Below are 27,466 nucleotides of genomic sequence, written 5' to 3'. Positions count from 1 at the left end.
AGGCTTCTTTCACTCTTACATAACACTGAGAATTCGGGGGATTTTTCTCTACTTCACTGACATATTTCACAAGTGATGGAAACATCTCAATGGCTCTTTGAAGTACTCTTGAATTTTCAACCCATCTAACTTGGCAGAACTTGAGTGGGAAAACTTCAGAAGCAGTCTTCAGAGTGTATTCAGCTCTTCTAACCGGAAAATCCCTGAACAGATAGTACACAGATCGCAAAAATTCATGTATTTTCCATCCTACTGTAGTGTGTGCTGTTTTATAAGCCCCTTGCACAACATGTAAAGGGCATGTTCCAGTATCAAAAGGCTTTCCATTTCCATCCAGCTCGTTACCAATACTGTCTTGCAAGTCACGTAAAAACTTTAAGTTCACGTTAGGCCCATCAACAGATACTTGCAAAATGTGATTTAGGGGCAAACCTAGATTGGCCATAGTAGTTGTGAAAGTTTCCAACAAATCTTTTGCTGTTGCTCGTTGAAGAAATGTTGATGTCGGGTACTTGGTCACAACTGCATTGCAATCTTCATCCCAGAAACGTACAATCAGATCCATTTGACCTTTCTGACTAATTTTATTTAAACTTTCATCGAGGGAAATAGCAAAAATTTGCATTTTTTACTTCATCTACAAGTTTACTTTGAAAATAAGGTCCAAGACCATAAGTAATAACATAGGACAATTTGTCCTTTTGCATCATGAAATTTTTTGCAATCAAACTATCGGGGAACATGTACGGAAACAGTTCAGAACTTGATCCTGAGCCACGTGAAGACCCATGAGTAACTACTTTATTTAAAGCCCAAACAATTTCTGCCTTTGCTACGTCATCCTTCAAAATGAAATTGCCTAGGCCTATGCCAGAAGTACCTGCACATTCAGTTCTTTTAGTACAGTAGAGCACCCCTCAACCAGAATCATTGGGGGGAGGTCTATTCCGGTTATGGGAAAATTCCGGGTAAGGGGAGTTGCGGTAGGGCCGGCCTCCGGGCCGGTTGAATGACCTTCATTCAAGCAAGCTGGCAGGCACTGTTTCTTATCTCTATGGGTGGGTGCGTGAGTGAGCAAAGAGGATGATGAAGAAGGTTCGGGGGAGGTAGTAGGACTACAGCTGCAGTGTTGTGTTACTTCTGTGTTGACGTGCTAGTGATTCACACTTCCTGGAGAGTGTATAGTCACTGGGACGCACAGTTTACATTTCACATACACAAGAATAACACTTCAAGCATCTCGTTTAAAAACACAGAGATAGAGAAATACAGGTAAATGTAGACTGTTTAACCATATATTAATGTATAAATATGTACATAATACATATTTGTACACTAAATTATTGTCTACAAACTGAAAGCATCACACGTTGGAAGTAAATAGTTCTGGCTATCACGTGTGTCAGCTTGTGTAGTGGGAGTCGGTGTACATACTCTCGGGCCAGCTGGAATTTTCCGTTTACTTGACATAGTGAAACAATAAAACTACTTATAGCATAAACATCTTTATAGTAATTCACGTCCGACGCGAAAACCAGCGGTGTATAAACGCAATGTGCGGGAAAGACTGGCTATAATTAGCTCTCTGACAGACGTGCACGCGCGCGCCTACAAGTCATGTACAGTCAGGCAAAAGCAAAAAAACCTCGTTCCAGTGCGGAAATGTTTTAATTTTTTTTTGGAAAATTAGTTCCGGATATCGGGAGTTCCGTTTGTGGGAATTACGGTTGAGGGGTGCTCTACTGTATCACTATTAGTTGTTCCGCTAGAACAGTCATTCTGTGTTTCAGTGTTCATTGGTGAAGTGCCTGTTGCCAACACAGATGGAGCATCATTTTTCTTAGAAAATTGCAGTAATGTTTGCTTACCTTTAGAGATTTCCAGGAGTTTCTGAACATGTTTTTTCCCCTTTTCATGAACTTTAACACAGTATACACCACCATGGGAAATACCAAAGTCGCTTCTACAAATAGTGCAATAAGCTTTGTATTGTGACTTTTCTACAGGCCTAAGCCAAGACGTCCAATTTCCTTCTATTGCGCAAGGCATTTTGAACCACTGATCTTGGAAACTGCACTTTCCAGGCATTTCTTTTATATTTCACACATATAAATACATAAACACGTGAAGACGTGTCAATCAGAATTTCCAGAACTTAAGTAAATAATTAACTGTAACTTTTTGTTACAACAAACTCTTCCATGTTCCTAAATAGCACATGATACATAAAAGTCAAGAAATATTTTGCACCAATTACAGAAAACACCTTTTGGCCGATCTATATTTAGTACCACGTGCTAAAACGTTGCAGTGGCGATTAATTAGAAAAGCACACAGAACGTTTTTACTATAAACTCAGTTAACTGGCACACAAACGAAAACGTTTTCTTTCCGGTTTTATATTCACAAGAATTACAACTACATGACGTTATAATTAGTAAAATCCACGCCACTTTACACAACACAAGTCGGCAGCCATTACAAATCTACGTACAAATCCAAACATCCGTGTTTCGAAGACAAAGGAAACAGCAAACAGGAAAGCACTATCGATTAGAAGATATCAACGTCTGCTTCCGCGAGACTATCGATGCGCATATGTCGATTTCTACACCCGCAAACTATCGATTTGTATCGAAACGTTACGTACGACGGGTAAATAAACATTATTCCGTGACTTCCACAACAATTGCGCCACTTTTTCGGTACTTCCGTGACCAGCGCTTCATTTTAGTTACTTTTTGGTGACTTCCGTGACTTCCGTGACCTGTAGACACCCTGGTAATACAGCGATAGACTGCACAATTGTTAACCTCAAGGGGCGTGGTCCAAATTTTGTCACCACAGAATTTATTTTTCTTTTTTTTAACAACATGTGTATATTTATGTTAATCAGCTCAATAAAGTTTAGGTTAGTTTGTAGAATTTATTTACAGACTGATTTGTTCAATAACACCAAAAAATGTAGAAAATATACTTGGTGTTATAATGCATGTTTTAAAATGTTTCATTTTAATATTTTAGTAATGCCGTAGAAGTATAACTTCTAACGTGTGCTGATGTTATGAACGCAGGACCGCGACACGCACTAGGTTGGGAGCTGGCCGGCTACCCTGCACGAGCATTGGAGTTACGTACTGTGCCACCATATACCGCAGTAAGGCATGCCACGCGTACCTGGTCAGATTACAAGGGTCGTCGCTATCCCCCTCCCCCTCTACTCCTCATGCATCGTCCTGTCTCTGTGCCGTTATCTATCACTGAGCGGCCTTGGGAATTCCACGGGCCGCCGCGCGGAGTGGCGAGAATGGACGCCGCCTTCTGGACCGTTCGGGCGTCGGGTCTGCCCGGGATGACGCGACTCCTTGCAGCCACTCTCGTCTGTTCTGGAATGTCGACCCACTGGTACTTAAGCAGCGACGCCGGCTTCTGCGGGAGTTCCAAGTGGATTACGAGCAAAGGAAAGTGCGACGTCAGCGAAGAGGGTGAGAGGACCCCTCTTGAGAGGGATGCGGAGCGACGGGCTCTAGAGAGTGCGACTGAGTGGCGCGAGACTGTGTGGACAGGCGCCATGTATAAAGCGAACCACTGCCGAGCCTGGCTCCAGTGAGGAGTGCGAACTGCGGAACTTGACAGACATTGAGCAACTTGAGAATAAACATTTTTAAATGCCAGTGATTTGTAATCGGACTTTTTTTAAGTACAATTGTTTATTATTAATGTATATATTAGTAATCAATAAAACCTAACTGGGCTATCCCTTACGAACCCAGTTCTCCCCACATAGGTCGTAACAATCTGCATAAATGTAACACACACAAAAATTCAAATAGAACACAAAATCTGTCCACATACATGAAATTTGGCTTGTTGGTGGGGAAGGAGGGGGGAGGGGGGGGGGGGTAGGCTTAGGTTTTTACGAGAAGTGCTGATTGGTAGACTGGGAGAGTCCGGGGCACTGACCTGGTGGCCTCCTTGAGGGACAATGTGCTGAGTAGAAACAAGGTTCTGAATACTGTCTCGAAAGCTTGCTAACAGGTTTGGTCACAAATTTATGATTTAAATACAAATATGTTTTAAAAAATTAAGATACTTCATCAAATGAAAAATTACCGAGACTGTTTAGTAACTAAATATTATCAATTTCTCTGCATTTTCCAAATTTGTACGGCACTTTTTCAATTCTTTAAGATTCCCCAGTTTTCCCAGTTCATGGGAACCCTTATAATGATTACAATAAAGACATAAATTTAATGTGTGTTCTTCTAAAACGAAGGCTTTAATAAATCTGCCAATGTAAATATAACAATGGTTTTCACACTACACTTCACTGTTACAACTAAGTTACTTACTTTTCAAAATCAGGCATGTGCAAATATTAAAAATTATAAATATCAAGCCAAATAATTTATCAGATTCAATTTCAAATACTTACACTTCGAAATAACAAATATTTGTTTGTATTCAAAGTATAGTGAATCTGTTTCATGCCACATTGTGTAACGACCATAATTATGTTAATGTGGCATTCCATTTTGAATGTATTAATGGGACAACTATCCAAGTTAATTTCAACGTGGTCATAGCGAACAGCAACTGCTGAGTTACAAGGATACTATCTGTAATCTGGAATATTTTTTTAAAAGTGGGGAACAAGGCAAACAAACAATAAGCAGTTTGAAACCTCTGCAAAAAAAATAGTTCCCAAAATTTACAAAAGCATTCTACATTTATTGTTAAGTTCAAGTTTTTATAAATATTAACGTAAAATACCATGTACAAATATTTGCTTAAATATGACAACCTATTATAAATATCGTTCATAAAAATGTTCTCTTATTTAAATTTTATTCTAAATTTAAAAAAAAAACTTATATTTGCACAGCCTAAGACACACAGTTACATCATTTTCACACACACATTTTACCGACTGTTTAAGTGTTACAAGCTGTTAAATAAAAAGTTGTGCAAATGTAATTAAATGGTTGATTTCAAAAATTAATTTAAAATATAATAACTTACAAAATTATTAATAAAGTGCTCACTTTAAATCACAAAGACAGTTGTTTTCGGATCCAGCCATGCTCTTTTTTCAAGAAGACATCTGCAAACACAAAACCACAATCATAAATTTCATAGCTCCTGTCTGATTTACACATAAAGATAAATTATTCATTCCAGTAAAAAAAAAAATAGAAAATAACATTAGTTTCCACAAGCACATTATTTCAAGCCTTATTTAATGCTTGCATAGGTACATAATTAAATTTTAGCAGCCTACAAAATTTTTCCTCCCGCAAATAATAACAGGCACTTAAACTTAAACCAGTATGCAATAATACCAATATAATTTTTGGCAAACTAGCTAGAATTGGAATACTAGTGTTTGCTTTCATGACCGTGGAAAACCTGCCCGTTATAACTAAGTTTACAACAGGTTTCTTCAAACTGAATCAACCTTTCCCACTAAGCACCTAAAACAAAACTCTTAAGTTTTACGTTATTACACCAATGTCCACAAAAGATTTAATTTCCCGGAGAATAGTTTTACTTTCCATACTCTTGTTTTATGTCTAACGAAGTGCCTTAATGGCTTTGGAAATGCCGGAACAAAGGTATTCTGAAAGCAAACCTCATTCGGAGAAACAAGAATGTGCACATTTGTGTACTTCTGAGAAGAAAATGCACCTCAGATTGAGTGCTAGCACAATGGTTTAAGAAACAATGGTGGTATGAAAACAGAAGCAGCAGCAAAAAAAAAGCATAACAGTCAAGCAATCGTTTACCTTCGTGTTCAACACGTGGAAATAGTAGGAGATAGTTTTACTGTCTATATAAAGTGAAGGATTTTACATTTGATTTTACCAAAATATTAACAATTATTTTCATTGTGTATTTTACCCAAATATTAATAATTATTTCCATTGCATGAAGTATCGAATACAAACATTTTTATGCTTTAATACATTGTTAAAGGGTTTTAAAACCATACTTAAGTTAGAATGCAGTAACTGAAGTTATTAGAAAGATCTTTCATCCAGCAAGTTGAGGGCACCACCATGCCAAATGTGCGATTTTGCAGGATTATCAAGCACCAATGTAGATTAACGGGAATATCAAATGTGAAATTTAACCTGCAGGAAAACTACTGAAATGAAAAGAAAAAAAAACAGTTTTTTTTATTCGCAGTCTCTTTTTTTGACCCCTTGGGGCATCCTTGGGTGTTCTGTATGCTGGGAACAGTATCGAGGGAGCAATATGCTCTCAGGTCAGTGAGGTCATGACCTCAATGTTCCTCTCGAGGAAGAATTGTGAGGGCAAATCATCTGCTGGGTGTTTGGCATGATACTCTACTTCAGCATTGTTTGTAATGTTCAGCATTTTGTGATTTTAAGGACAATGAATAGCTTATTGATCATGTTACAACAGACAAATAAATTTATACATTTATATTTGATAATTTTTATAATTTTTTTGTGTATTTATTATATTACTACAGGTTAAATGAAGCATATCCTTATTCACCACCTTATGTTTAACACATAAAATCTACTTTAATTAAGCTCTCATCATTTGTGGCATGACAATAGGTACCTACTGCCAAAGCAATGCCACCTTCAGGGAAATCTTTATTCACAACTGTAATTTTCAAGACGTCCGCTTTAATGCCAGGTTCAAAAAAAAGATTCCTCTAGTCTTTCTATGAGAGTTACTTACTCTTTCTGACCTAGAGATAAATTAAAAGAGACGGCGAGTAAAACCAACTCTGAGGGACCTGACAGCTAAGGTCAACAGTAAGAATCTGAATGCAAGCGGTCAATTGGTGCCGAATTAATGAACGCGCCGAACCATAGAGTAATGTTTGTCGATTATATTCATTTGCATAACAAAAACTAATACAGTACAGAGGCTGAGTACCTAACAATTTTACCATACAAAGAAAAATCCAAACAATCTTTATTTACAAATTATGAGGAACGTTTTTTGAGACAGGCCAGTATTTATTTTGATTAGGGATGGGCCAATCAAATCCTCAAATACCATAAAATTCTTGATTCAAAGGATTCGGTATTCAAGGAAAAAATTACAAGCAAATAAGCAGATTTGGAAGAAGAAGAAAAAATGTTTTTATTACGTTAGTTATTTTGATTCTTAGCATGTTCAAATGAAAGCCATACAACATCCCGCTTTCTGCCTCTCATATTGAACCAGAAAAGTTCAAAACAGAAAGATCAAACAGTGAAGTCCGCAAATCTGCACATCTGACTGGGACTTAACTACAGAAAAGGTATTTCCACACAGGAAGAGGATTCTCCATAGAATGGGCATTTTTCACAGAATAGGAATTTTTTTTTTAATAAGTTTATTTATTTCCTCATTTTTTACACTCACTACAATTATTTAATTAATTTAATTTTAGCAGAGTATTTAAGCTTAGCTGAGTATAATTTACAACTTATTCAGATAATTTAAATGATAAGATCTTGATGGAGTATATAATTTTTTGTTCCTGTAAATCACAAGAAACATTAATGAGCAAACTTTTGTTATTATTAGAATGGAATAAGACCTTTCATTAAAAAAATTATATTCTATTTTAAAATACATTAGGTATTAAAAATATATAATTTTTAACCACATGTTTTAAATCAACCAACCCTGAAAATAAGTAAATTAAAAAATTCACCTCTGATAACTAATTCTGGAAACTTAGAAACAAATATTTTAAAATTTGAATGTTTCACTACCATAGTTAATATTTTTTCATTTCTTGTAATTATTTTATTTTTGTCCCGTAAGACCTAGATTTGGATTTAAGAGGTATATTCTAAATACTCTTTGGGATTCAAATTTGAGATTTGGATTCAAGAAAGTTTGGACTGACTCAATAATTTTGATTGAATTGTACTGTCAAAGAATTCTCACAATAATTACATTTTTTTTACAAAATACAGAAGCTTACACCATGAAAGTAAGATCCTATTTGCATCCTTTCAAAAAATTATGTTTTTCACAGCTCAATCCATTTAATTTTCTAATTTAAGCTAGATTAGTGGCAAAAATGGTCACTATATTAAAAGCATGTTTCTTGAGAAAATCAAGTACTTGGAGAAACACAAAACAGAATCAAGATTAATTGCAAGCTAATAGAGATTAAATCATGGTAACCGTGTAGTCACAGCTTCTGGGAAATAAGATAAATAAAAACATAAAAGGTTGGTTATGTCAGCCACATTAATTATACGTAAAATGATTACCAAAATATTAAAATATCAAAAAAATATTTTTTATTTCCATTTTAAACGTTTTGCTTTAGTTTTTCACCTCATATTCCAGAAGCTGTGATGCTCAAACTTGTAAAAGGTTGATTATGTATGTCAGCCACATTAATAATACGTAAAATCATTATCAAAATATTAATTTAAATAAAATAAAATAATTTCCATTTTAAACTTTAGTTATTATTTTCCAGTAGCTGCAATGCTTAAACAAGCCATTAATAGGCTAGCCTATATAAGTACCTACAACAGTTTACAAAACAAAACAGCAATAAAAAAAAGTGGGTATGGTTAATGAATAATTGTTAAAACTGGTCACTTTTTCCTAAATGTATTATATGCTAGTTTGATCATTGGTACCAACACTCTTATTCCCAGTTTAAACATGCCTTTGAATACAGTCGCACCACGGCCACCGCTCACCAGTCACTCCTCGGAGTACTCGAACGGCTCGGGCGGCTCGGGCTCCTTGTCGTCGTCGGGCTTGGGGCCGAACGCTGCCACGGGCTCCACCAGCTCCTCCTCCAGGCCCGGCCTCACGTGCCGCACCATCACGATGCCCCCGATGGAGATGTCCTTCAGGGGAGCGTAGCTGCTGCTCTCCACCAGCTGGAGCACCTTCAGCTGCTGCTTCATCACGCGAGGCGGGTTGCTCAGGATCTCCGAGTTCGGCTCCGGCTCCTTCTTCTCGCTCGCCTTCTTCTCCTCCTTGTCCTTCTCCTTCTTGTCCTCTTTTTCCTTTTCCTTCTTGTCCTCCTTTTTCTCCTCCTTCTTCTCCTCTTTCTTATCCTCCTTTTTGTCTTCCTTCTTCTCGTCCTTCTTGTCATCCTTCTCTTCGTCCACTTCCATCTTCTCGTCGCGGTGTTTCTTCTCTGCTTCGCGGCGGCGAGCTCTGGCGGCGATGCTCAGCACCGCCGTCGTCACTTTCTCGCGCTCCTCCCGCTTCTTCTCCTCCAGCGCAGGAGGGTAGGCGAACATGGAGGGGCGGGCGTTGGACCTGAACTCCAGCTTGGGCATCTTGAGCTGGGCGTTGAGGGCGATGAGGCAGGTGGGCGTGAACGCCAGCGCCAGGCAGTGCGCCAGGGGGAACCAGTACCAGTACTGGGTGAATATCAGGGTCCCCACGACTGCCAGCATGTTCGTGTGACCCGTGCGAGACTGCAAGGACACCGTCACGTTGCGACCGCCGGCATCGATGATGCCCTGGGCCAGAATCGCTCCGAACTTCGCCATGACGTCTTCGTGCTTGTCCACGATCACCTTGGAGTACAGTGTGCGGAAGTCTTTCACTTTGGGGCAGAGATGCTCCGTCTGCTGGATGAGTATCATGGCCGAAGCGATGAGCGCGCCCTGGCGCACAAAATTCACCGGGTCGTTGGTCATGGGATCCAGCAACCCGATGGCTTCCTTGAGCCCGGTGCCGGCGCATGCTATGCCAAGGGCCATGGCAGCCCCATAGCGCACGTGGGGGTTATAGCTCTCTGCAAGGAGGGACACCACGCTGGGACACTGCTCCGGGGTTCGGAACAACAGGAACCCCAGGCCGGTGACGGCCGCTCTCCTCACATCATCGTTCACGTCGGACACGGCGACGTGCAGCAGTTTGCGTATCGCCTGGTTGCTGCCCGTGCCACAGTATGCCATCGCTATTGTGTACATCCCGGAGCGGCGCAAAATGGGGTCCTTGTCCTGGCAAAGGCTCGTGATCAATGGATCTGCCTCCTCCAGACGGCCGTACATGGTGAGTGCTATGCCCACTGCGAGTCCACGCAAGATCTTCTCGTGCTGAGTTTCCTGAGCGTAGGCCACCATGTCTTGAATGGCTTGAGTGGCCTTCGAACCCAACATCACCGCCCCCATTGCAATTCCTGCCGCTTCCCCAGTTACTGCGTCATCCTGGTAAAGGTTGAATTTCAGTTGTTCGTACACATCCTGTCGATTTGTACCCATGGCTGCCAGCCCCAAGCCCAGACAACCACCATGCCGCACCATCTCGTTCTGAGCATCCTTCAACTGCCCCAGCAAGTAGTCTGTGATGGCTGCTCCGTGGTTTGCATGGATCAGACCGAGTGCATACAAACCACCGCCTTCCGAGTAACCAGATCCTGTGCCAACTTCTCTGGGTAAGTAACTCTGCATGAGTGCAAGAGCTTCTTGTTCGTGGCCACGATGAATCACACCTAGAGATGCTGTAGCTGTCAGCTTGGCCCAATTGGTAGCTCGCGCCAACCATTCTAAATTGTCACGCAGAAACTGATCACTTGTCGTTCCACTGTGCATGTATGCGTTTGCAATAACGGTGGCTGTGTGGCAAATTGATACGCGGACAGCATCTTTCGTATTCTTTAATATCAGCATATCGGAGTGATTACTGCGAATGAGAAATTGAAGGTGGAGGTCAATGGATACAGATCCACTTAAAATGCTAGACAATTTTTCAATGCGTTCCTGGTGTGTTTTTTCCACCTCATTTAAATTTTCTAACTTTCGCTCAGATTTCTTTTCATCTTCTATGGGCTTATCTACCTCCATTGCTTGTCCCTCTTCTGGTCCTTTTACAACTGTCTCGCTAGCTGTTGGGATGGGAGCCGTGGCTCTTAGAGCCTGAAGCACTTGACCTAAGAACTGCTGTGTAGCACTTTCATACAGATCAAAAGCAATCTGGTACGCCATTAATGCACCATCTTCTGTATCTTTACTCAGTTTCTCCAAAACTTCAGCCACTGCCAAAGGATCATCCAGAAATATCAAACACTGACACATATTTACATAATCTGGAGTGGCAAGATTACGATACAAGTCTACTAACGTGCGGAGTACTATGTTGCGAAAACCCCTATTTTGAATCAAGCTCATTGCAACTTGGAATGCGTAAGACAACATATTATTCACGTCTTCTGATTCCTTTACAGCTTTAATGAAAATGTCCATACGGCGGGTCTCCAAAGCTAATCCTAGGGCTTGACGATATTGACCGTCATCTAAACACCGCTGAAACATTCTGTTTACGATTGCCTCCAACCTAGGGTCCACGGGTTTGACATCTTCTATGCCGTCAGCTTTAGCAATCCTCATTTGAGTGTAATAATCTATGCATTTAGCAATAATGGTATCCACGTATTCATTACGCGAGTTTACGTCGAACAAATCACCCGCCCCCAATGCATAGGTTAGGGAATCTTCGAACGATCCCAAATGATAATAAACTTTACTAGCAACCAACGCTGCTAGTTCATGTTGGTTGAAATTTTTGTCTTCGTGGAGGATTTCTATCTTTTCTATCGCTTCTGAGATTTCAGGCCAAAACTCGTCCACTATCAAATCAAGCTTCTTTAAAGCAAATACCTTTAATTCGGGCATCGGCTCCTCCAAAAGGGAAATTATTCCCGCAGCTGAAGTTATATTCATTTTGCAGAAAATTTTATAGATACAAATAAGTCTATTTTTGACACAAAACCACTAAACTCAAAACAAGCCTTTGGCAAACAACATGCAAAGTCACTGACAGACAGACAACAATTGAAATAAAAACATTCATGTTAGGAAACTTAAGCAAAACAAAAGCAGAAACAATATTATTTTAATGTCTATACTTACTTACTATTACATATATCTACTTACTATTACATAATAGTAAAGAGTTATATCAAGTCTACTTAAATTAATTTTTTATTCGTGTTCCAAGAAGAATATTTGCATTTTATATATTGAGTAAAGTTTATTTTAATTTATTATTGATATCGCAGAGTATTCAATTATAATAATCATATAAATATAATATTTTATTAAATAGAAAACTATATATTCAGCGATTTCCCGTAAAATTGTCCCTATAATAAGTCATAAAATATTCATTTCACACAAAGAGCATGCGATATTTCAGAAACTTTTTATTAGATAAAGTAAATTATTGACTTTTTGCATTCTAATTTTTCTAAAACAGAACATATCTGAAAATGTTTGTTTATTTGGGATTTTGAATGTTAAAAGATTTTTTTATTTTGATTTTCTTTTAATGATTATGAGGTATTAATAGTTGCTGAGTTCTTCTGCAGCTGTATGTATTTATCAAGAAATTCTAATACGCCCAAAAGGACTACCATCCAAGCTGATAGTGAAACAGTTCACTAATACAAATGCATTGTAATGAGCAGCAATGGTACATTTCAATGTAGTAGTGACGCCTCGTCGCCCTGCTAAATGGTGTTTTAATTGTTGTGGTGTGCTGGGGCACCAACTAACGGATGTTTCTACTGCGCGATAATGCTTAAAACATGTGAGACTATCCCTTGGCCACAGGGTGTTTTAGCTCTCCAGGACGCTGTGCTACTGATGATTAGAATCGGTTTCACTAATAATATGTTTTCATTGACGGTCGTTGCACAAACGCTGATTTCAATACGATTATAACCTGTCTAAATCGGAGCCGGGGCTTGTCGTTATGCGATAATGGGTCATCATATCTCGTTGAGGGCTGAACGACTGCAACGAAGACAGATTGTTACATGTGTCTGAGTTTACAAGCTGCTGTTTGCGTAAAATTAAATTATAGTTAGCCATGGGGCTCATCACAGGACACATTATACTGTCGTCGTCCAGCCGAAGGCCACCCCAAAGCCCGACCTGCAACCGCCAGTATCCGATCCCGCTAACGGAACGCACCCCTAGCCATGGCCCACCCGAGTTAGGCGAGCCTTCGATGCCAAGGTAGAATCGAGGGCCGTGTCTAATTAATTAAGCACCTCGACCCCAATTCATTAATAATCAGACCTAATTTAATAGTAACTCCACTATTAATTAAAACCCCTGCCCAAGGAAAGTGCGACGTAGGAGTGCCCGAGTCACTCACGTGTGGACTTACCTTAATAAGTTTGTGAGTGCCTCCTTTGCGGCCTTCAGCCTTAATTAATTATAGTGCCGTGTTAACGTAAATATTACCTCCCTGTTTTTTATGTGTGACTAGCCACTGGAGCAGTCAGCAAGTGACGAACAGTCTCTGGTGTGACTCTTAATAATTAAACTTAAACTATGTAAATTTTTTAACCATAATTATTAAAGAGTATCTGCCAATCAAATTAATTATTAATAATTAATGTGTTAATTTAGAGCTGCTCTCAGCTTCTTATTATTAAAATAATTTCCGAATAATGGAACTTTAGCAACTTTGGTGCGAGAGAACGGTGAGACCTTCCCTCGCGCCAAGGGCAAATGCCAGTACCGAGCGACTCGCAGACCGGGATGGACGTGCTTTCCACGGGGAGCCATCATCCTTTGTCCACACCGAACAGTACTTCTGGTAAATATAGTCATACAGCCCAAACCTATTTTCTTTGTTACGTTAACTCCCCGTGCGTCCCCGGTCCTTTTCCGGTGTAGGGCCTAACCCAGCAGCTTAATTTTTAAACTCCCCGCAAGAGACATTATGCGGGGTAGTCCACTTTACGGCATGGGCCGACTCCCGCTACCAATGAACTTTCATTAATGTCGAGTGCACAGGCACCGACGACAACTACGAGTAAACTTTGAATCTAATTTAACTGCGAGCCGCGATTCCCACAAGTGAATCCGGACGCCACCCAGTTAACAATTTTCGGGATTGGCCGCCTCCAATCAACCTCCCCCTTAACCTCGACTGGCGTGATGGCTTGACTAGTGACAGTGCATTAGAGCACTATCATATTGAACCAATTGTAACTTTGTTGGGTAATTCTTTGTGCGATGTGCAAGTGTAATGTAAGTGTAATTTGCGACTGTAATCATTCATCTAATTAAACGGCCACTCCGCACCCTCCGTGCACGACGTGCCAGCGACCATATTGACGCCTTCTGCCTTCTGCCGAGGTGATGTTAAGGGTGTGGAGTTGCTTTTGGGCACCAACTAGCAATATTAACTACGTGCTAGTGCGTAGCCGAGACTCTTGACTCAGGGCGTGACATCGCCACAAGGCCGGCAGGCAGTAAGGGTCGTTCCGTCAGAGTTACCCCCAGCTGTTTTAGCCACCAGGGACGCTGTGCTACGGGCGTTGTAACAGATACACGGAGGCTCAATTTAAAGTGTTTTATTATAAGGCACGCTATACATGCGCTGCGTCGTGCATGGCCCGCTTACTGGGAGCCACGCTCTACAGGCCATGTTTCTGATGGGCTTGTGCCGCGCTACCCTAATGTTCCGTGCACACTTCACACTCCACTTAACTTAAACAGTATTTAAGTAACACTGGGAGTTCCGGTGATGAGCACGAATTAAGTAAGGGGTGAACTCAGGTCGACTAGCCGGACTGTCCGTGAGGCTCGGAGCTGACGGGTTTAAAACTCACGCAATTCCAGTAGAGATAGCAAGGGCGGAGGTCGAGAGGCTCCGCGGGCGACTAGCGACTAGTCTCCTTGGAGGGCAGTGATCAACTCGCGATGGCTGTGGCGTCCGCATGACTCCCCAGCCTCGCTCCCGCGAAAACGTGTCGTGTGCAAAAGTAATCCCGGGCCATGCACACCGCCTGATCGGGCTAAAGTCCAGAATTACTAATAATATTTAAACATAGCCATTACTCAATTAAGATTGTTTTTAAGAGTGCTGAAAGTTAATTACAAAGTCCAGATAATCAGGTCACCTCACAGTATCCCCATGGTCGACTATCGCGCGGGCGACAGTCGATTAGGCGGGGCAGCTTATGTTCGAGGCGTTACACCACCCTGCACCCAGGTGCGTTCACGTCGCACACGCTCGGGGCGAGGCGGCGACGCGCCATAGCTGTCTGTACGGATTCGAGGAGCACTAACGGTTGGCGTCAATATAAATCTCGAGTTCGTGTTGTCATTTTATTGAGCCTCCCTTTCCCAGCTAGGAATCAGTGTATTATGCTGCACAGGGCCTATGATGTGATACCAGCTAGGGGCCCTTCGAACCACGAACTTCGCCGACGGTCCTAGCGGGCCACGCAGGGGCAACGCACCCACGAGACCCAAATTTGGTTAGCCGCTGAGCTAACCTGGCGCCCTCCCGGAACATAATTTCAATAAGAGCCAATTTCCCGCTAGGATACACGCCCGGTCTCGAACACGAGAACCCGGACGACGGCACCACAAAGACTTCTTGTTGCTTAAAATGGATAGGAGGCGCACAGCCTAAGTCACGCATATATCCGCGTTCGCGCAACTGCATATAGTTTTTTATATATATCACAATAAAAATTAGATGTAAATTTAAGTCAAGTATTCGACCCTTCGATACTCCATTTCAAATTATTTGGCTCGTATATTCAAAGTATTTACATATCGCTGTTCTTCGCGAAGTCCTCTTGGTGTTGTCATTGGACAGTCTGGATATAGGAAGTTATTCTAGGAATGGGGATCGGGCAACATGGGGACAGCCTAAGTTTCACCCCCATAGATCGACATGCACGAACAATTCCGAAGTACGTCGCTCGATCGGGTAACTTCGGTAGTAGAAAAGCGCGGGCTATAGCTACAGCTTTTGAACGTGAACAATGATATCGTTTTTTGATCTAGCAAGAGATAAATTGCAAAATTGTACCAAAAGTGATAAAGATAACACTATTCCGGGATATGTAGACAGTGAAATCGGTTATAACAATTTCTTTGATGCCTTAAAAAGTGCAGGTTACTCGTTCTCAGTCAGAAGTAGTGCAGCACAGGAGCAATTCAAAATATTAGATTCAATTTTCTGTAGAAGACGAAGCAAGCAACATTAAAATGTTTATCTTGCTTGCTTCAAATCCTCAACCCTTATATCTGTCAATGAAGGAAATTAATTTAGCTCTTAGCTTGGTGACCTCTAGATCATTACAAAAAAATGAAGGGCTATAAAATGCTAATGATATGACAGAATGGGTGGGTGAAGTAACGTAAGAACTCTGAGAAAACCAACTAACCACTGCAATGTTTGCTATGTTCCCCACTATCAAAAGATCCATTAATGACCCTGCTGAGAATCAAACCCAGAGCACTTAAACACAGAGACCTAATGTTTGCCTCTAATGACCACATTTATAAGACCACAAACCTAATGCTTATTACCTTTTCCACCATTAATTTAATTACCTTACCTTTACAGATCGTGAGCAGCAGGTAATGACCAGTGTACTGAATTAAGTCTTTGAGATTAAGGGCTTCTTATGTGTAGGAATGTTTGCAATTTTTGAAACAGCCCTTTTCGGAATTTTATTATTCTACTACTGTTAAAAGTCTCTTCTCTACAAATTTGCTTTGTTCTCTGTTACTAATTATTATTAATGTAGGGCATCCTCCATCCATTGCATACCTTTAGTGAACATAATAACATATTATATTTTATTATATTTTTATTCTCCTCGCTGGTACTGTATGTTCACTACAGCTGATTCAGTTGTGTCTTTATATTTTTAATTATTTATTTGTTTATTTATTTCCATTGTTTTCCCATGGCAAACAATACAAAACTTCAATGCCGTTAATCCAAAAATTGGAAGTAAATCATATTTTGAAGGTTTGCTATCTAACAAAACATTAGGTATTTAAAAATTTATTGTAATTTTTAAATTCAAGAAAAGTTTTCTGATGTATGTTCTGAGAAAAAGAAACATTTAACACCAAAAATGAAGTATGATGTTACTGATATCATTTGTGTTTGATATAATTAATTATTAGTGTTAAAAGTGCATTTGCAGTGCTAATTTCTGATCCCGTTCACATACAGGCATAAGTGTGATAACTAAAATGAAGTATGACGATTTAAGAGTTAAATGTTATGTTTAATCTCTTTCCCTAACTGTTTGATGAATATTTTAAGTGCAAATGTGCAGTTTGTAGTTCTTATGTTAGATCTAATTCATATTATACAGGCTAACGTGCATTGTTTTATGAAGAATAGTGTTGTAACAAACTGTCAGATTAAATTGTTTTGTTCCAAAATAGAGCAATGCTCTTTGGAACATTGCAGAAAATAAAATTTTAAGAATTACAAAGTCTAGCACAAATATTAATGTAAATCAGCTCCAAGACTTAAGTTGTAAATGTGAAATTAGGCCTATGTGATTACAATCTTATGGCATTAAAGGTCTAGTAAGCCTACCTACATTTGTATTTTAAATAATCCAAGTTCATAAACATTTAAAGAAATTGCTGCAAATATTTCAGTTCAATGAACTGATTCAAATAAAAAATTATAGGTTGAAAGATAATCTAGTAATGAAGCCAATAGTATTGTTAATTAAAATCTTGTCTGTAATCTCAGAAGTCAGAGAAGTTGAACCTTCATGCAAAACCCAGAGCTGGTAGGCAATAATTTTTTTAATTTATAAATCATTTTCGGATATTTTTTTTTATCAAAGATTGATTAATTTACATTGATTGATACCAAACATATACAAGAACTTCAGAATACAGATTTTCCTTCATATTGAAATATTGTTATTTAAAAAAAAATATTTTCTTTTATTGATAATACACTTATTGGAATTGGCTCTAGAATATAATAGTGAATACGTAATATGTACTTGTCTATGATTTGTTTGTTTTTTATGTAAGTGTATATAGTAGTGTTTTTTTTTTAATGGTTGTTGGCTAGTGTTATGTATGTATGTGCACTATATGCAAATGGTAGTTCTGATAGTATATGTTCATAATAACTAATATACTGATATCAGACTAGCTCAAAATTGGTCTGTATTGTACATATATGAATACTTTATAAGATATGTATTGAAATATTATTTGAGTTAAGGAAAATTGTTACTGTAGAGTGTAGATGTTTGATTGATTATTGAAAAAAAAATTCCTTCTGACAACCATTAATAATTTTTACTGCTTTTTATTAATCTTCATAAAAATTCACAAGTCACCATGGTTACCATCTTCCAGCCACAAAACAAATATTATCAGTGATTTTAAAATACATCAATAAATATTATCAGTGATTTTAAAATACATCAATAAATATTATCAGTGATTTTAAAATACATCAAATAAACTCTCTCGCTGCATTCACAAAATCATTGCTTATTTACATTGGCCAGCCAAAGAGTAGATAAAAAAAAGCTGTTCTCCACAAGCCTGAAACAAAAAAGAAATCAAAGTTAAATGATTTATATTGTACTAAAGAGAAATGAAACTGATAAATAAATGTATCAAAGAAAAAAGTTATGCATACCAGAATGATAAATTAATTTCAAAACCATTTTAGTTAGAAATTTGATACATTAAATATTTTGGTAAATTCTCATTTATGTACTACAATTAACATTTTTCTTTGTCCTTTCAAATAGATATTTTTTCCAAATACTTTTTGACAAAAACTCATTTATGTGAAAAAAAATTATATGAAAAACATAATTCTATTGCTCTTGTGCCCATTATTGCAGAAAAACTAGGTATTTAACAATCCAAGTAACTACACAATTTTAGAAGTTTGTTTCTCAGGGCCTCAAGTGATGTAATTGCTTGTTATTAGCTTAAGCAAATCTAGGCTTTGACTCAAGCAAAATGTTTACAAGTTGAATTAATTTCACGTAATGCATGTCACATAAGCAGTTAATTTTTTTTTTTTTTTTAAGTATCTAACCAAAGTCTTCGGGGAGAGTATTAGTACTTAGGTAGGTTACCAAAATTTGTAAGATTCTATATATATCCTATATGTTCATATTTTAGTCGTATCAACAAAATGCCTACACAAGAATAGATGTCAGCATGTTATTTTGCAGCAGTCGATGGCATTACTTCATAGTACAGTTGTGAAATCACTACAAAATGTGTCGGATGTATATTGCAATGATTTACAATTATTATCGGTAATCGCATAACTGCAGAGTTCAGAGGGTGTTAGAAAATTAAAATATACCACACATTGTTCTTTTTTTGTTTCTAATAATATTAGTTTATATTCCTACAAAGATGGATTCAGAAATTTCCTAGAGTAACAACTTTTCCACACAAACCAAATTTGATAAATAGTAATTCTTAGTACTATGTACTTCGCCAAATAAATTATTTTTAAAGTCTAGGTAAACTTACCTAAAGAATAATTGCTTACACCATTTTACAGTAGTTATGAAGAAGTTACCTTTCCCTAACCATTTTCATGATTTAACAGCACTTATGTAACTAACCTAACCAAGTATTGCAACTGTGAACTACAGTATAACCCTGTAATTGTTTTCAAGTGAGCATGCGGAAAAAAACATAAGCAGTCGATGGAAATTTAGCCATTCCAGTGTTTTAACGTTTAACCAATGGATTCATTAAGAAAATATAATGTTAAAAACCATTGATCAGTACCCTTGATGCTTGAATTTGCTTAACCAATCCAACAATTATACAACTTCGTTGTGCATCAATAAAGTAAATCAATCATCAATACAGTAAACGTCTTCGATTATACTGCGCTAATTCCCAAATATATTTTTAAAAATTTGAAATAAATTGTTTAACAGTAGTTTAATGTTAAAGTAGGTAAGTATAAACAATACAAAATTTGTAAAATCATGTGAATGGTTGGTTAGCTAAATTTAAAAAAAGTAATTTTCTTTTGTTGCTGCTTATCCATAAATTAAATTATAAAATTTTGAAAATACCGTTTCAGACACTAAAAACCTTCCTCTATTAAAACTGTAAACAGCTTTTCTTAATTCCTACTGGTTTTCAAGAAATCACATTTTGCAGGTCACGCTAGATAGCTTATGCAGTGAAGCAGCTGTTACCATTTTCCCCTCTAATTGCATAGCAGATCCTGTGGTTTTCCATATATATATAAGAATGTATATATTTTTTATTTGAATATTATAACCTAATGAAACGTAAATAATAGTTTTAAAAAAAGTTACGAGTCTCTAATGTGTATCCAAACCAAAATGCCAACCCTTGACAGGGATTTTTTATAGCAGTATGGAGGCGCAAAGCGCAGATTAGTTACCTGCAATAGCACGTAACCTGACGTATAAAAGGAATCATTTGTTACAAACTGAAAATTTATTTTATATGTCAGGTTATGTGTTGTCTCACGTAAAAAATCAGAATTTTGCACCTATAAACTGCTAAAAAATATCGCTCTCAAGGACTGATGCTTTGGGTTTGGAATGCACAATAAGGAGTCACATAACTTTTTTAATGTTTTAATTTACGTTACTGCATTGCAATATCCAAATAAAAAATAGACAATTTGTGTATGAAAAACAACAAGATCTGCAACTCAATTAAAGAACAACATGGTGACAGGCCCTTTACTGCACAGGTAATGTAATGTAACCTATAAACAGTGATTTCTCAAAAACCAGTCTGAATTTAGAAAAAACTTTTTTCAGAGTAAATACAGGTACATATTTAAAGTTAAAAAAAAAAGTGTCCAAAGTTTATTTTGCATACAAAAAGCAGCAACGTGAGATAATAACCTAAAAAATCACTGTAAAATGTATATTGGTTGGTTAGATTAGATTAGTAACATCCAACCATTCAATTGATTTTACAGAATTTTTAATTGGTGCTATCCCAAGCTAACCAAATGTAAATTCCACTGTACTTAGAATCACTGTACGTATAATGTTACTAACCTAACAAATTTCACTGTATTTTTAATCCAGCTAACCCAAGGGCAGTATCTCAATATTACAGATTTGTAATAAATAATCCTAACCTATCCACATGTTAAACATGATAAACTACTTGCAGTATCAAACAACCCTCATAGAGAATAATAATTTTAAACATGTCAGGAAGTAAAAAACACTTTAGGAATTTATAATTTTTCCTGCAATACCCCAAATTATATTAAGTGCACTCACCTCAATGTAATTCAGCTCTGGTAACAATTATTTTAAAATATTTTTACTTAAATGCGGTTAACTGCTACACACCACCAGAAAACATTTCTTATGATTTTATACGTTGTGCGCTCATGAACATAAGATGAAATCTCCACACGCTACCTAAAATTTAAAAAGATAACCCTATAGTGTACAAAAATTTATATAAGAAATGATTACTTGCCAAGAATAACACAAGCAATGTTAACTTGTAAACGGACAAAACTAATCTCCTAACAAATCAAACAGAAATAGCTCAATAACTTACCTGAAAATCTCATAATTAGTAACAAGGAAATATTTGTGTACATGTGTTTTACTCTTAAAAAAATATAAAATAACATTAGTCAACAATTTTTTGATCAATATTGCAATGTTTGTTTTGAACGTACAGATAAAAAAAACCAAAAAAAAACCGAACATGTACGAACCAGCCCGAAGGGCATGTCGATCTATGGGGGTGAAACTTAGGCTGTCCGCAACATGGAGGTGAGAAGTAATTAGTCGTTGTGGGCAGCACTTCAATACTTGAAGTCAATCTGCATAGCAAAAAAAGGTTTTTGGTTATAATGAAGTTTAATGCTAATTTGTTTCTGATGTGTTGGTATTAATAATGTTTGTTTAGCAAACTCACTACATAATGGCATCTTTACGATTCTTCCTAGTGAGTTCTTTTAAAACTATTGAAACTATTTTAGCCCTTATGCAGCTACGATTTGTTCTGCTATCCAATTATTTCTAACTAGTCGACTTCAACTTCAGAAGATATCCACTCCATGGGAGCCATTGTGGTCGTTGGCATGGAGATTTATTACGCTGTAAAAACTTGTAATCTACAATACAGTAAGTTTGGAATGCCACGTAACCAAACAAAACTGTATAGTGCATCAAACATGTGAAATAAAAAAGTTTTGAAAATTGAATTTTTTTTTTAACTCCGGTTTAAGTTGCAAATACTACAAATACAATCATACTAATACTTAAAAATAAACCATATTTTTTAGTCTATGTCCATCTGGAATAATGTCACTTTATAGCAGTGAAGGAATTTTCGTCATAAGTCTAGTAGTTATTTATTTTATTTCTTACAAACAAACTCACTCTTTATAACAATTTGTATGGATATCAGGTATCGTGTTTAAATAAATGAAATGAACAATCATCATAAAAATATTGAACAATCCTTTTTTGTTGAACACGTTAGAATTTTATTTTCTTTGTGGTAGTCTGATGTATAGGTACTTTGAGATCTTGAAAATAAAAATTAGGCAGCTAAGCAGCGTTTATAATTACGTAAAAAAACTTAAAAACGTAGGAAACAATATTTCAGAATCAGAACGTTTTGAAATATCACTTTATAAATCACGCAAGATGCAGAGACTATACTATTATTGTACAACATTCAACTTCTTGCGTTCGTCTTGCGTTTCCGCCTTCTGTATTTCAAGTTAAGAGGCTATTCCGAAAACTTTGAAACTTGCATAAACAAAGAAGCGCTACGATTTATTTTATTACGTTAATTCACGTTTCAACCTGTTACACGTTCGCACAGGTAAAAATTACTATTTCAAATCAAATTATTGTCAATTGTACACGTGAATAATGAATTATCAAAAAAAAAAAAAAAAAAGCCTATGAAGAAATTTTTCCCCTAGGCCAAACGTTTTGCGACTTGAAGTTGTAGTGTTGGCAATGTCATGCGAATTGCGTGCTTTAAGACCCGTTTACAAGTTACAACAGTTTGAACTATGGTTTGAACCTGTGGGCGGTCCACGTCAAGTTTTAAAATCTCATTAAACATGTGGTAGTGCGAAAATATTTAGTTATAGGTAAATTCTAATCACACTGTGAAAACTGAATACGTATGTTCGACCTTTCAAAAGCGCCGGTAGCAAACGGACAGCACTAACCACAATTTCGTCCTTATGTTCTTGGCTTCCTGTCACACGTCCGTTCTTATCTGTTTACTTTTTTTAAACGGGAAACGGAAACTGCAAATATCATGAGTGGTCTTCTATGCTACCAAAGGACACAGATCGGTACAAAAAGTTTTAAGGTTGATCCATGTATTCGTAGCAGGGAGATTCAGACAGTCGCCCACACCATCCATGACGTCAGAGGACGTAGACCAATCAGCGATCAATGACCGTTGGAGATAATTTGGGACAAGGTAATTGTAGACGCTGGCTTTCTTGTGTTGTTTGCATGTTGCGTTCTTGCACTCTTACGCTTTTTGCAGAGTTTATAAATCCGATCTTGTTCGTTGGTTTCCTTTATTTAGTCTGTAACTAAAAATCATTTCAATCCACAAGCGTTTAAATTCATATCAATTTCCAGCAACATTCTCTCGTACATATACATTTTCAATTACCTCTAGTTCAAGCAGTGACTTCAATGTTCCTGCTTTATTTTTCAAGTTGCCAAATGAAATGATATTGATTTACCTGTCTGGTGCTATGGTTATGAATGTCCTGGTTTTTGTCACTAGAATCCTTAAGTATATCAAGGCTTTATCGTTATGAATTAAATTCGTTAGTCCTATAAGAGATGAAATTCACACAAGTATCGCACATATAACCATTGTAAAGTTTTCCCTCTGGCTTCCAACATGAGGGTGGCGCTGTATGCCCGTTCTACAATGACACATAAACGAAGACGGATTACGTAAACGGAGATGGATCTAACCAAATATTGTAATAGGATAATATGGGAAACTCAGGCCAATTAGCATTGGCGAAGCGCGAGACACCAGACTGCAGCGCATTCTAGCCGCGTGGACTGAAGAAAGCCCCGCGTAATTCAATTTTACGTGCATATTAAAGGCAACATGTTTACACAATTAAGTGCTGTTTTTACCAAAACTATAAATTCAAAAAAATTTAAAGGCTATTATTCATACAGAACTGTTCTCAGGCTTTATTTAAAGGTATGTGTCAAAGATAGATATGTAATTATGTGCAAAATATAATCTATCAAAATAACTGAACAAGTAGTAGGTAGTATCTAATTGGTTTTCCAGCTGTTTTATTTTTAAGGAAACAAGAACAACTAGTTTTAGTAACGGAAGTAAATTGTATGTATGAAATTAACTTCTCACCTGAAAATGTGACTGCATTTTAAATAAAAATCCTTAATTAAACCGAAAACATACACACACACACATACCTATATATATATTTATTTATTTATTAGGTTTAGAAGACTTGATGATAGCGTGATATTGAAATTGGGAGAATTATTAGAAGGATACAGCGGGAGGCTATAGAAGTGCATAGAAACTAAAATCATTAAAAGTTCTTATGTTGTCACCACCGAGTTAGGTTATGTTTTTTGGGCTGGGGTTATAAGTGTAGCATTGCATGTTTGTTTAAGAAAGATATAGACATTAATAAAGAATATTAGTTTTGATAACTATTATAGTTTTGTATACATAATTGTATAGTTAAATATGAAGTGACTTTTGAGCATCAATAGTCATTGGCAAAAACTGTTGACACCCTATTTAACAAAACAGACTTAAGGTATAGGATAAGTGTAATTATGACAAAACCTAGCTGTAAGTGTTAACACATTGTTATTATTAACATTAAAAAAAAATGGTCTAGCAATAGATAAATTACTACCAGTAGTATATTAGCAAGAACCTTCTTAATTCCAGAGTAGTCTAAGGCATGCCACATTTTTGTTCACTATGGATGCTGTAGCGGATAAGTTTTATTCTCCATCAAAGCAGTGTGATTCTGGAACTGCTGTTTTTAATATTGTTAGGTTAGATTGAGTTCAGTTAATCTGAAGGTGATCTCTGCATAGCTTGCCAGTATACAAGGGAAATGGCTCACTTTACAATAATTACAAAATTTTATACCTAATTATAAGCATATATTAATTTGACGGCAGTACTTTTCATGTTAGAAAATGAAAATGTAAATCGATATTAGTTTCCATGCAAGAGACAAGGTGTAAGTACCCAAATGATAGACCTGTTGTTCCCACCAGCCTGAAGAATGGTGAATAAAATGGGAGTGTCCCGATAAAACCCCCAGGCAATGCAAACGTCCACCATGTTTCCAATTAGTTGAATATCTGTGCTGGGAATAAATTCCCAGTCACCTTGGGAAGCGAGTGTTATCACTCAACTAGTGCATCTCCGTTGGAAGTATTTCTATTTAGACACACTACATAATATAGTAAAGTTGATATACAGGAAATAAATTCTTGGTGGACATGTAAATATTAGACTTTGTCTAGTATATAAATATGTATGTCATGTTGGGTCTGCTGGAAATCTGAAAAATGACTTTGAGCAGTTAGTAACGTTGTAATTTTTGCAGCCAAACACCGCACAAATATTTCCGGCCATTCTGAATTACTGTTCACATAATAATGAGTTCATTTATTCGCAAATAGAACCATAATCTTATCACACCAAACACACTTCAATGCCTTTTACCGCCGTTTCCAAAGCGTAGGTTCAGTCCACGCCGCCAGGTTCGCTGAAAAACATGTCTCGCATTTCTTTTGTCTGTTTCCCATATTATCCTATTACAATATTTGATCTAACGGAACGCAGTATCTACAGTAGCATGTATTCGGACACGAACACGTACGGATAATCTCGGTAACGCTCAGCTCTTTCGTTTACGTTTCTCCGTGCGACCAATAAAAGCCGAGTATTGGGCAGCAATAGCAGCCATTTTCGTTTACATTTCAATTATTAAGTGAAAATTTGTTTCATTTACAAGAATATCTAATGTTTTACCATTACTTTGTATTTTATTTTTATTATATATGTAAATCCTGACCCGTGGTTTATTCTTGGATATCGCTTTGTTTTTAAGTAAATATTTTTTTTTGAAACTGAGAAGATAAATCTCATGTGCAGCTTTTTATTTTATTTTTACGGTTTCATGCAATTTGGAAACGACAAAAAGATTGTGAAACGAAATTATCTTGCGGATCCGGATCCGTGTCCGTTTTTACGTTTCCGTGTCATTGCGGAACGGGCCGTGTATAAACGCCGCGTTAAAGCCCGGAACGAAGTGCTGCTTGTGCGATGAGGGAATTTCTTTCCCCCCTCTTCAGTGTTGCCACCACTGGTACCCCCGCTGGTCCGGAGGGCATCGCGCCAAGGACGACCCAGTTCCTGTGCCCCTGTTCTGGCCCGTCGCGTCTCCTCCACGACGTATGTCGCTGACTGACAACTATGCGTCCTTTCGTCTCCCCCCCCCCCCCCCAAATACTTCTCAGTATCGCGTCGCGTGGCGAACGCGTCTGGTCTAACGGTCACGACCTCCGAGAGCACACTATAATAAGGCGGAGTCAAGACATTTTTTTTTCCAGTCGCTATACGCTGAACCCAACTTAGGAAAAAATAAATAAAACTCTACAAACCACTGTATGTTACCTATATTTCGACGTTAAATATTTTATTTTACTTATTGATGTGTAAAACATTTTAGCTCTCGGTATACGGCATTTGGTAGGAGTAATTTTGTCCAAGTGGAACGGAAATCAATGAACGGATATGTGGCACAAAGATGGCGGACGCCCTAGTAGCAACATAAACCCGTATATGGACACTTTCGTAAACATTTGGGTACATACCAAACGTATTGGTGTGTCAAATGAAACTTTATGATAGTGCAACTACGCTGGAATATAGTTTGTAAACTAAAATAGTCACAGTAAATATTTATATAAAGTTTTAAAATACCTTAAAACTATCATTGCAATAAATAATATACCTATTCTCCTCCAATTTTACAAGTGACTAAATAGCAAAGCGTAGAGTGCGCGCTTGGTAACCTCAAGGGGCGTGGTTTTAAATCTGGCAACACAGCAAATATATGAACACAGCGATGACGATTCAGATATTATGGACAACACAACGACGAAAACACCGACGAACACATTGACGTTGCAGCTGTTTTGTCCATAATATCTGTTTATCTTCATCGTTGTGTTCATATATTTGCTGCGTAGGCTAGGTTTTGTTATCTGCCGGCATTTACTGTTATTGTTGAAACTGTCTCGACGCTGTTAACCCACTCACTGTGTTCGTCTGAGCTGTAATTATTTTTTTTCACGGCAAAAATCATTCCACGGAGTTCTTCAGCTGTCTAATATTTAAGTTTGAAAGCGTTCGTCTGTGCTGTCGTCGTTTTGCTATCCATAATACCTGCTTAGGTACATCGTTGGTTTATCTGTTTGATACAGCTGTTTTAGTCTTCTTGTCTGTTCCATGACAAAACAGTGCAATACTGCAATGTTGTATGTCCAAGAAATTGTATTAAATCATAATTTCCCAATACATGAATCATATAAAGAATGTAATTTTGATAAAATTTACTAGTAAAAAAGTTTTGCTGTTTGAGTATAGCACATAATTTAATAGAATGC

At 37.4% G+C, this 27,466-nt stretch overlaps 2 protein-coding genes and 1 long non-coding RNA gene across 27 annotated transcripts in view; 1 reads left to right on the top strand and 2 right to left on the bottom strand.

Moving 5' to 3' along the window:
• Nucleotides 1-4,249: 4,249 nt before the first annotated feature.
• LOC134537617 (26S proteasome non-ATPase regulatory subunit 1) lies at nt 4,250-11,832 on the bottom strand. 2 transcript variants are annotated; one of them, XM_063378269.1, is made up of 2 exons: nt 8,669-11,832; nt 4,250-5,104 (listed from the first exon to the last, which is right to left on the bottom strand). In XM_063378269.1, the coding sequence occupies exon 1, from the start codon at nt 11,685-11,687 to the stop codon at nt 8,706-8,708; it is 2,982 nt and encodes a 993-aa protein (XP_063234339.1). In that variant the 5' UTR covers nt 11,688-11,832; the 3' UTR covers nt 4,250-5,104; nt 8,669-8,705. The 2 variants fall into 2 exon arrangements, with proteins under 2 accessions (XP_063234339.1, XP_063234338.1); XM_063378268.1 differs by having other exon boundaries at nt 8,703-11,832.
• Nucleotides 11,833-18,068: 6,236 nt separating this feature from the next.
• Nucleotides 18,069-21,464, bottom strand: LOC134537615 (uncharacterized). Its single transcript, XR_010076012.1, has 2 exons — nt 21,336-21,464; nt 18,069-21,190 (listed from the first exon to the last, which is right to left on the bottom strand). It is a non-coding gene; the product is annotated as an uncharacterized LOC134537615 (long non-coding RNA).
• A 1,350-nt stretch (nt 21,465-22,814) lies between these two features.
• Nucleotides 22,815-27,466, top strand: part of LOC134537607 (LIM domain and actin-binding protein 1) — a 216,376-nt gene continuing 211,724 nt past the window's right edge. For 7 of the 24 annotated variants that reach the window (XM_063378217.1, XM_063378213.1, XM_063378215.1 and 4 more), the window contains exon 1: nt 22,817-23,237. In XM_063378217.1, the coding sequence (XP_063234287.1) occupies nt 23,210-23,237 (28 nt within the window). In that variant the 5' untranslated portion in view covers nt 22,817-23,209. Of the gene's footprint in view, nt 23,238-27,466 lie in introns of all 24 variants that reach the window. The other 17 variants (XM_063378242.1, XM_063378232.1, XM_063378226.1 and 14 more) reach the window with 6 other exon arrangements.

Source organism: Bacillus rossius, chromosome 12 (genome assembly GCF_032445375.1).
Source record: "Bacillus rossius redtenbacheri isolate Brsri chromosome 12, Brsri_v3, whole genome shotgun sequence".
NCBI classification, from domain to species: domain Eukaryota; kingdom Metazoa; phylum Arthropoda; class Insecta; order Phasmatodea; family Bacillidae; genus Bacillus; species Bacillus rossius.
Note: the sequence above shows the minus strand (reverse complement) of the source record. Positions and strands in the feature narration are given on the sequence as shown.

Bases quoted from the DNA above. Each gene is read 5' to 3' on its own strand.
- LOC134537617 (XM_063378269.1), bottom strand. From the start codon at position 11,687: ATGAATATAACTTCAGCTGCGGGAATAATTTCCCTTTTGGAGGAGCCG.